The 11,727-nt window shown below is 33.7% G+C and overlaps 1 protein-coding gene and 1 long non-coding RNA gene across 2 annotated transcripts; both read left to right on the top strand.

The window, feature by feature from the left end:
• Positions 1-6,437: 6,437 nt before the first annotated feature.
• On the top strand, positions 6,438-7,962 carry LOC119788430. Its single transcript, XR_005281469.1, has 3 exons — positions 6,438-6,501; positions 6,797-6,998; positions 7,915-7,962. It is a non-coding gene; the product is annotated as an uncharacterized LOC119788430 (long non-coding RNA).
• A 1,116-nt stretch (positions 7,963-9,078) lies between these two features.
• Positions 9,079-9,558, top strand: LOC119788437 (serine/threonine-protein kinase pim-2-like). The gene is made up of 2 exons (XM_038292764.1): positions 9,079-9,360; positions 9,444-9,558. Exons 1-2 carry the CDS (start codon positions 9,141-9,143, stop codon positions 9,533-9,535), a joined length of 312 nt encoding a protein of 103 aa, XP_038148692.1. The 5' UTR covers positions 9,079-9,140; the 3' UTR covers positions 9,536-9,558.
• Positions 9,559-11,727: the final 2,169 nt, after the last annotated feature.

Here is an 11,727-nt window from a genome sequence, read left to right as displayed (position 1 = left end):
TCCCATATTTTTTGCCATGATGCTGTTTCTTTATTTTTAAATATTTTTTCCCCTTTCCCAAATGGAATCTGATCTATATTCTGATTTCCTAAAGCCTTTTTAGCTAACTTGTCTGCTATGTCATTTCCTCTCCTTCGTGTGCTGGAACACAACAGAACTGAACATCTATTCCATCCCTAAAAAACCTAAACAAACTCTGATGAATTTCTAGTACAAGGTCTGTCCTATTATTTCCTCCTGAATGAATGCTTTCTATTGCAGCTTTAGATCTGTGCAAATCAACACCCTGTCCGGTCTAACCTCCTCCACCCACTGTATACTAATAATTATTGCTACCATTTTTGCTGTGTATAACCACGTTCCTCCGATTGTTTAGCTCTACGTCTAAGTAATCACGCAGCACAGTGTGGAGCCTCTCAGGTAAATGCAGATATATATTTAGTTTGTGACCCTTTACCTTTGTTGTTTTAGAGGTAGCCCCTATCAGCATTTCTGCCAACAACTAAATTGAATTTTTTATCAGAATGGCTTTTTATCTCAATTTATTAAAATATATATCTTTAAAAATTTACTTGTTGAAAATATCCCAAAAGTTTATTTCTAGGTGACCTGATGATGTCTTTGATTTTTGACTGTTTTGTTTGGTTGAAGAGTATTGCTTTAGATAACTTTCAGATAAAGGATTCATTAATACTGGTTCAAGGAAAACTATTCTCTCTTCTGCAACTTTTCACCTTCATTCACACTCTAATCACAAACCTACAAGTTTTAAAATAACTGATGTCATAGTTGCACATCAGGATATATAAAATAACTGTGAGGTAAATAAAAATTGATGCATGGTTTTCAAAAATTTGATATAAATCTGCAAGGAGGGGAATTTATTCATTTTAGACATAAAGCAATAATTCATAAAAACACCTTATGTCTTTCAGTAAACTTCTTTACCAGTTTACACACCACATACCATGATGTCCATTCTGATTTACTTAACACCTCAAGCTCAGTCAATCAAGTGGAAATCAGTGAGTGGAATTTGAAAAAAAATATTTAAAACTTTTTAAACAGCTTGTGTTTTTAATTTTGCAATATCCTGTATTTCATTATTTTGTTTTCTAATTTAAGTTTGTCGAATTTTTTTCTTTACTTTCTTATTTTCAAACTTTGTTTTATACATTTAATCAATTGTTTTATATGCAAATTGTGCTTCATGGATGAAATTTTCTATATTTCTGGGGTGGAGCAATGAGACATTTCTATTGGTCTGCTGGACGTTAGCAACAACACCTTATTGGTCAATGGGCCGGATCTATCAAAGGTTTGCGTGTATAAAAACGTGAGCTATTTCACTGCGCACGCTAAAAAATGTACAAACTGATCTATCAACAGCGTGCTAAAAGGATTTGATCTTTTAAACGTGCTAAATAGCGCCTCTTATCCATTTAGTACTTTTTCTGCAATGAATATGCAATATGGGGCGTTTACACGCAAAAGTGCGTCTTGTGGGAGGAGAACATGTAAATATATTAATTTAGCACTCGCAAAGAGATTTATCAAACCTGAAAGCAATTTTGCTAACGCTATCTGACTCTATATTTAACACCTTTCAAAAGAAGGTGCAAATGGTCTGTATGCGTAATTGCGCACACATGGCAGCGGTTATTGTCGCAAGAAGGAGACATCGAAATGAAGCAAGGAGACGCAGAGAACGCATTTTTTCACTCCGTGTAAATATTTTTGGAATGAACGAGGAAACGATCATCAAAACATATCGTTTATCCAGCATTGCCATTTTGGAGCTGTTGGGGGAACTCCGAATGGATTTGGAGCCAGCCACAAGGAGGACCCTGCACGCAATACCAGATATCACAAAATTCCTTGCAACATTGCACTTTTTTGCATTTGGGTCATTCCAGCGTACGGTTGCAGCGAGAGCTGGGATCTCCCAATCTCGTTTTTTCAGAAGTGCTGTCCGACGGGGTCGGGGTTCTCCCCCTGCGCCCGTGGAGCAACGTGCCCAATGCTGCGGGGATCTCATCCACAGTCACAGGCCAATACAAAACACCTGTTTTTTTTTTTTACTGCAGCACATACCACCTTAGGGAATAAAGGTTGCCAATTTATATATATATATATATATATATATATATATATATATATATATATATATATATATATCTATATATATTTTTTTTTTATTTTTTTATTTTTTTTGTTGGGGGTCACTGTAAGATTTAAATTTCTTAATGCACTAGTAGTTTGTACAGACTACAAACTACTTTGCCACAAACCACAAAATGCGCAAAACCATCATTTAAATAGGGCGTCTCCAACAGTTTTGCACCTTCCACCAGTTACGCAATCTCTCTTGTTAAATCACCCGCAAACCATGGTTCAGCCCCTCGTGCAAAATTCCAGTTTGCGAGCGCAAATTACTGCACGCAAAATTGGATCTTGATAAATCCGGCCCAATGTGTGCATCAAGAGCGAGCGTTTGTATTCGGCTGAGAGAATGAAATGTTTAAAAACTCAGTCAAAGAAAGAAAAATTAAAAATATAAAATATGTAAAAATGAAGAAAGATAAATGTTTAAATGATAAAATTTGTAAAAAAAAAAAAAAAAAAAATATAGGCCTATATATATATATTTTTTTTTTTTTTTTTTTTTTTTTTGGGGGGGGAAATTATTTATTTTCCACATTTTATTTCTGGATTATTTTCTATTTCCATTTACAAATCTTGTTCTTTTGTTTGCTACAAAAATTGAGCTAAATTCCCTCCATAGCTCTAGGATTGGATGTTCTGTCAGCGAATGTGTTCTGTAAGTTTTCCTCCCCATATCATTTTTAAGATGTAGGCCAACACACCTGCTCTTTTCTTTGGAAAACAAGGTGATGATCAAGGTATATGAAAAAGAAACAGGAATGCAAATTCAAAGTTAAATTTTAGGGAACCAAACGTTGCAGCAGAGTTATCTTATATTAAAGGTCTAGTGGAGGATTTTCTTTTTCAAGGTGGATCATCAAAGTTAGTGGTCCTCCTAATTGTTGGTAATTCTGGTGATAGGTTTAAGTTGGGCCGTCCTGCGTGCTCAACCCCGTTTACAATTATTTTCAGTCTAACAAAGTTGAAAAATTGCAAATCTTCTTTTGGAAAGTGAGCTTGTATGAGGGATGCAAACTTTTAAACACAGCGTGCATGAGCAGAAATGGGCTCGTGCACGCTCTCGCACGCGTTTAATAGTTGTTCCCCCTTGCGTTCAGGGTTGTGCATGTGCATTTTTTTTTAAGTGGAGAGGGCAGGTCTTTTCAAAAATTTGCATTAATCCACCGCTATACCTTTAATGTACTAACATTAGATGTGTTTGAGAAACACAATCAGTTAATTTCCTCTTGTGATTTGATGAATGTTCATTAAATTATTAAATCCCAAAATATTGTTATGCTACATCTACTGTAAAAACATGACATGGTTTGACAATAAAAGGGTTTGCAGTTACCTTTTATGTAAGAAAATATGATAACTATGCATTTTCCTCCAGAAATTGCAAAAACGTAATTCCTTGCTGCCAAGTTTTTATTCTATCAAATCTTTGGTGATGCAGGATCAGTGGATTCATGGGAAAGTGTTATTTTTTCTTATATATATATATATATATATATATATATATATATATATATATATATATATATATATATATATATATATATATATATATGTATATATGTATATATATATATATATGTATATATATATATATATATACATATATACATATATATACATATATATATATATATACACATACATATATATATACATACATATATATATATATATACATACATACATACATACATATATACATATATATATATATATATATATACATGTATACATATATATACATATATATAGATATACATATATACATATATATATATATATATATATATTTATTTAATTATTATTATTATTATTTTTTTTTGAGTGGCCGAGGATTTTAAAAACATTGTTTTTATAGAGACTTTGCCTGATAAACCATACAGATTACAACACTTTAATTTTCTAATATACATACATATGGTTCAACCAAAGTCACTCAAATCACCTTTCTTCCCCATACTGATGCTCGGTTTGAACTGCAGGAAAAATATGATAACTATGCATTTTTCTCCAGAAATTGCAAAAACGTAATTCCTTGCTGCCAAGTTTTTATTCTATCAAATCTTTGGTGATGCAGGATCAGTGGATTCATGGGAAAGTGTCATTTTGTATATATATGTATATATATATATACATATATACTTATATACATATATATACATATATATATATACATACATATATATATACATACATATATACATATATACATATATACATATATACATATATATATATATATATATATACATGTATACATAGATATATATATACATACATATATATACATACAAACATATATATACATACATATATATAGATATACATATATACATATATATACATATATACATATATATACATATACAAATATACATATATATATACATATATATATATATGCATACATATATACATACATATATATACATACATATATACATACATATATACATACATATATATATACATACATATATATATACATACAAACATATATATACATACATATATATACATACATATATATACATATATATACATGTATACATATACATATATATATATATTTATATATATACATATACATATATATATATATACATATACATATATATACATATACATATACATATATATATACATATATATATATATATATATATATATATATATATTTAATTATTATTATTATTATTTTTTTTTTGAGTGGCCGAGGATTTTAAAAACATTGTTTTTATAGAGACTTTGCCTGATAAACCATACAGATTACAACACTTCAATTTTCTAATATACATACATATGGTTCAACCAAAGTCACTCAAATCACCTTTCTTCCCCATACTGATGCTCGGTTTGAACTGCAGGAGATTGTCTAGACCATGTCTACATGCCTAAATGCACTGAGTTGCTGCCATGTGATTGGCTGCTTAGAAATTAAGTGTTAACGAGCAGTTGGACAGGTGTACCTAATAAAGTGGCCGGTGAGTGTATATTCTGTGGTTAATTGTTCCTGAGTGCAAATTGTTTCTAGATCGACATTGTTGGTATAAATCCCCAGAAAGTCTCAACGTGATCTGAGTTTTTTTGACAACCGAGGCCTTTAAACTCGTTCAACAACATGGAGACACCTGCTCTTGTCTCTGGAAAACAAGTTGATGGTCAAGGTATATGAAAAAGAAACAGGAATGCAAATTCTAAGTTAAATTCTAGGGAACCAAACGTTGCAGCAGAGTTATCTTATATTAAATGTATAGTGGAGCATTTTATTTGCTGGGTAGATCATAAAGTAAGTGGTCCTCCTAATTGTTGATCGTTCTGGTAAAAAAGTTTAAGTTGGGCCGTCCTGCGTGCTCGACCCCGTTTCTAATTATTTTCAGTCTAACATAGTGGAAAAACTGCAAATTTTCTTTTGGAAAGTGAGCTTGTATGAGGGATTAAATGGGCTTGTGCACGCTCTCGCACACGTTTAATAGGTGTTACCCCGTGGGTACAGGATTGTGCATGTGCAGATCGCTCATAGATCGACATCGTTGGTATAAATCCCCAGAAAGTCTCACTGTGATTTGAGTTTTTGACAACTGAGGCCTTTAAACTTGGTAAGCAACACGGAGACACCTGCTCTTGTCTCTGTAAAGTGATGTGCAAGGTATATGAAAAAGAAACAGGAATGCAAATTCAGAGTTAAATTTTAGGGAACCAAACGTTGCAGAGGTGTTATATTAATATACTAACATTAGACTTGTTTGAGTAACACATTGATGATCCTGTTATTTGATGAACGTTCAATAAATTGTAAAATCCAAAAAACCTGTTTAACTACATTTAATGGAAAAACATTAAATGATTTAACAATTAAAGGTTTGTAATTACCTTTATGTAAAAGTGTTAATATTTATTTTGATAATTTTTCCTCCAAAAATTGCAAAAACCTAATTCCTTGCTGCCAAGCTTTTATTCTATAAAATCTTTGCTGATGCCGGATCAGCGGATTCATGGAAAAGTGTCATTTTTTCTTGTCAAAGTATTTGGTGGCTCATGTTTTATAACTAAAAAGAGGGGTTTTAGATTTCTCTCTGTCTGCATCCTCTTCCATTTCTTCCTAAATAGATCTGCTATAGAGTGTAAACATTTGTCCAATGAACTCTTTCAGATAACCAGAGCGTCTCTGTTGGACCCAGCAGCCGTCTGGATGAACCAAGCTGCAGGAAGGCGGAGGTTGTCCCCAAGTTGGACAACAAAAAGTTATGCAAACAGAGTTGCAACAACTTCAGCCACCTCACCGCTGGACAAGATCACTCTGTGTCTGTAGAGTTTGTGAGAGAGTACCAAAAGGTACCAAAATAAATACCAAAAGTACCAAAATACATACATACATATATATGTATATATTTACAGAAGAGCTATATGTGTATATATTTTATCTCTTTTTTATTTTTTTTTAATCTTTATTATCTTGTGTTGTTGGATGTGTGTATATATATATATATATATATATATATATATATATATATATATATATATATATATATATATATATATATATATATATATAAAAAAACTGTAACTGGAGCGTGTAACAAAAGTAATTTCCCTCTGGGATTATTAAAGTATTTCTGATTCTGAAAAGGGAAAGAGCAATTCTACTGGACGGGCACCAGCCAGCATAATAGTGATAAGCAGCACCAGTATCAGCCTCAGGGAGCCAGAGGAAGACCTGAAACCCATCAGGGAGAGGAAGAGAAAGGCCGATGTCCCTGAAGAGTCCTCTAAGAAGAGGCAGAGAGTCTCTGAGCCAGAGCAAGGCACCAGCAGCTCAGTTTCTGACAAATGTGAGCCCAACACTGAAATAAATGCACCTCAGCAACTCCTGAAGTGGGAACACAAACATCCTTCCTTTTTCTGCTCAGGCTAAAGACAAGCTATTTTACTCCTTCTCAGTTTTAGTGTTAAGAGAGGAAATGTTATAACTTCTATGTTTAAAGGTTTAATTCAAAGCCAGACAGCTTTTAATAGCAAAGCTAGAGCTAACAGTAATAAACCCCTCAATCAACCATTCGCAGTGTAAAGCAGGATGGTGGCAGTGTCATGCTGTGGGACTGTTCCTCTTTAGCAGGCACAGGGAAGCTGGAAAACTCATTGGTTTGTGAATAGAGAGTAAATGAAGGTGAAAAGTTACAGAAGAGGGAAAAGTTTCGCTTGATCCAGTATTAATGAACCATTTATGGGAAAATTATCTTCATATGAATAAAGAACTTGATTCTGAATCATTGACAGCCTCTGGATATTTCTAATGCTTACTATAAGAGAATAATTGCTGCTATAATCAGGTTAAAATAACAGAGTTCCTGCACAAATGGTTCAAATGGTCAAAGTTAAATTCAACTAAGTTTAAGAACTTGAAAAGTTTTCAATATTTATGAAAGTATTTATAATTCAATCAGGTCGTCAGCATAGATATCAGTCTTATTTTTTAAGAAGGTTTAGCTTACTCAAATTTGAAGAAATCATGAGAATAATTTTATCCATCCTGAAAATATAAAAGAAAATTAGGAATGTAAACAGAAGGAACTGCAGACATTTTCTGATCCTTGAAAAACCCAAACAGAAACAAAGAGTTTTGAGGTTTATTGAAAGCAACAGACATGATGTCTGCATCTCTGATTGCTGAAGTTCATCATTAACATCAATAATCTGACAGTATTCACAGCTTTATTATAATCAGGTGATTTCTCTGTTCACTCCTAGCTGAGTTTGAGAGAAAATACAAACGTCTTGGACTGATTGGCAGAGGGGCCAGAGGGTCCGTCTACGCTGGCCTTCGCCTGGAGGATTCACTACCGGTTGGAATTATATTGTGTTCTTGGCCTTCTGTCTGTCTTTGACTCAAATCTAAGCAGGCATCCTGAAAGCATCACTGCCGATGTCTGCAGAAAGGATAACACTTGTGCTTGTGTCCAACAGGTGGCCATCATGTATATAAACATGAGGAGAGCTCAAATCAGACTGAGTGAAGTGAGTGAACTGGTTTAGAAGCAGCCGGCCTCCCAGTCATCTTAGTAGACAGTATTTGTCCTTTGCTGTTAGTTACACAATCAGGTCCTTATGTTTTTTTTAAGGTGGACAGTGTTCCCCTGGAGGTGGCTCTCATGCAGAAGGCCGGAGGTGAGCCAAATGCAGTCGGGGTGTTTGCTGCCGTCACCCTCCTGGACTGGTACCTTATGGATCAGGACCTGGTCATTGTGATGGAAAGGCCACCAGCATCCATGGATCTTGTGGCTTACATGTCCTGCAGTGGAGGTCGCCTGGAGGAAGACGTGGCCAGGGTAGGGAGGCTGGAGGTTTGATGTTTTTGCTACGTCTGCATTCGCTGGCAGACTAAGAGCTTTTATGTTTTTTCCATTTAATAGCTGCAGCAACAACTTTTATCTTTGATAAACCATCATTTCTTAAATAAATGTGTAACATAATAAAACAGACTCAACCAGTCTTTAGGTTCAGGGGAAAATAATCCATCTGGGTTTAGATACCTTCTCTCTCTGTCTCTGATCAATGGAAAATGCATTTTGTTTATAACTCAGTTTATCTTTTTCTAATAATACATTTTGCTTAATGATCTGAATCATTAATGTGTAAAAAAAATTAAAAACCAAAGAAATCTTTAAGGGGAGAATACATTTTTTAAAGTTTTATTTAATTTCAACAACTAAAGATGAGATCTTTAATGATAAAGACACATTTTTCATTGTTTTATTCCAGATTCTTATGAAACAGATGGTGGACGCTGCCTTAGACCTCCACAACAAGGGGATTTTCCACCAAGACTTAAAATGTGAAAACACACTGGTGGAAATGGGATCCCAGGAGCCTCGCATCCGGATTATTGATTTCAGCTGTGGAGTTTTAGTGGTGGGTTTCTACTTTGTTAAACATTTAACTGAGATCCTCTTTGAGTCATTTCCTTTAGAAAGCAAATGGACGAACAAAGCATAACAGTCTGCTCTGACTATGCCTGTATTCCAGGTACTTTTGCATTCGCCCCCCCGGAGTGGTTCAGCAGTAGGAAGTATAGACCTTCTCCGACCACGGTTTGGCAGCTGGGAACCATCCTGTATCGCATGCTGCACAGGTGTCACTTTGACACCAGACGTTTTACACGGGGCCTCATTAAGTTCAACAAAGACATTTCGCAAGGTATAGGAACATAACCAGCAAGTGCCTTGCTAGTTACCGCCCGCCTGTGCTTCTGACCTTTAACCCTTGGCTTCTCTTTCCAGAGTGCCTGAATTTTCTGCATCTGTGTTTGGAGGAGGACAGTAGCAGACGAGCCACCCTGGAGGATCTGCGTGTTCATTCCTGGCTCCTGTGACTGAGCCTCGTCCCTCAGGGATTCACTGGGCCTTTGTACATTTAATGAAAAATATTTATATTTTATATTATTTCAATATATATATTTAAATTGCTCTCTGACTGTTGTGTGCGTGTTTGTAGCTCAGTATAGCACCCTGACTAACACATCCTTCATTATTTTCTGGAACTATAAGTCGACTTTATTGTGTTTGAGGAAACCCCACTTTCATATTTTATAAAGCTGGTTGCATTTTGTGCTTCTTTTAACACTGAGAAGATTTTGTTTACAAGTTATTAAGATAAAGCTGGGTTTACAGTTTAAAACCAGGTTATTGTTGAGGATCTCAACCTTCCTGTACATAACCATCATATTATAATCCTAAAACTATCCATCTTCTAACACGCTTAATCCCAAGTGGGGGTTGCAAGGGGTGCTGGTGCCTATCTCCAGCTGTCTAGGGGTGAGAGGCAGGATACACCCTGAACAGGTCCCCACTCCATCACAGGGCAACACAGAGACAAACAATCATTAAGATCCTAAGGAGAATTTAGAGATTTAGTTTAGTTTAATTTTGCCAATTAACCTGTCATTTGTTTTTGGACTGTGGGAGGAAGCTGGAGTACCTGGGAATAGAACCCAGAACCTTCCTGCTGCAAGGCAGCAGTGCAACCCTCTGCACCACGGAGCAGCCTATATCCTAAAACTGTTTAAAAAGAAATATCAAGTTTGATTTCTCTGGATTTATTATTGATGATAAACTCAACTAGAAAAATCATCTTTGTGCAATGTGAAATGTCTAACAGTATTTCTACATTGCAGAGAACTAAATATTTTGATTGGATAAACATGATCTATATTGTTGTTAAAGCTATAAGCTGCACCAGCCCTAATGAGAAAACTGCCCCCGCGTTTCAATATAACAGCATAAGATGATATAAAAAAGTCCTGAAAAAAAGAAGGGGTTAAGAAGTAAAGCTATTCTAAATTTTTATCTGCATAGTGCCTTGAGATAACTTGTGTTGTAAATTAGCCAATAAAAAAATATTAAATCATATTAGATTTACAGAATAAAAGATAAAAAAGGGAAAGATCTTGAAATAAATTCATGAACGAATAAATGAACAAACACATAAATATATCTTAAAATAAATTCAAGATAAATATTTCCATAAATTAATTACAAAGTAGGAGGAAAAAAATAGTTGCCTCCCGTATGTTTAATGAAAGAAAAAATAATAATAAAATGGTCAAAGAAAAATAACTTCAATCTCACAAAAATAATAAAGAATTCTCTGAAAAATAAATAAATTAAAATTAGATATACATTTTCAACCGTGTTTCAACAGAATGATTAAAAACATGCTTGGACTAAAACAATGGTTTCCTGGACTATTTTATTGCCCAATCATTTCAGTCAATCACTGTTTTTCAATTGTTTATATGTTTGAATTTTGTAAATAAAGTGTTTTTAAAAGTAAAAAAAAAAAAAGTCTTCTTCAAATCCAAATCTTTTCTTAGGAGTTTCTGCTGTTGGATAGTAACTATTTATTATTTTATATTTTACTTCTTTTACTTTTGGATTACACCTGAATACTTTTTTTATTTTAAGTTTTTTATTATTATTAAGTCAAAAACATTTACCGTACATGAAAAAAAATACTCTCAGAGAGGATAGCAAAGGTGTACATGAACATATAAAGATCAATTACAATAAAAGAAAAACAAAAAAGTAAGACAACTATCAGGGGATTTATCTCAGCAAACATTTAAGTCAAACATAGAGAGAACCATAGAAATAATAAAAACAAAAAGGTGAACGTACCTAGAAAAGCAGATGATTGGAGAAATCAAGTCTCAATTTTTTGGCATATTTGTCTTTATTTTTTTTTTCTTTTTAAGAAAAGAAAAAAGGTTTTAAAGTCACTAATAAACCACTGAAAGGAAGGTTTAGCATTTCTCCATTTAGCACAGATGATATTTACCCAACAGCAGGAGGATATTAATAATATAAGAAACAGGCTGGGGAAGATGGTCCATATAAAAAATGACACCATTTAGTGCAAAAGGGGGTAGATTCTGCCAAAAAATTAAATATATGTTCTCGGTTCTTTTTAATCATATGGATCAATTTTGACTGAACTAGAGGTAAATGAAGAACAGCATCGGCGTCTTCTAATAATGATTCATCTAAAAATACATTTTCTACTTTT

The sequence above is a fragment of the Cyprinodon tularosa genome, unplaced genomic scaffold, assembly GCF_016077235.1.
Source record: "Cyprinodon tularosa strain WSP-4 unplaced genomic scaffold, ASM1607723v1 ctg109, whole genome shotgun sequence".
Lineage (NCBI taxonomy): Eukaryota > Metazoa > Chordata > Actinopteri > Cyprinodontiformes > Cyprinodontidae > Cyprinodon > Cyprinodon tularosa.
The sequence above is the reverse complement of the archived record's forward strand: the minus strand, read 5'-3'. Positions and strand labels throughout refer to the sequence as shown.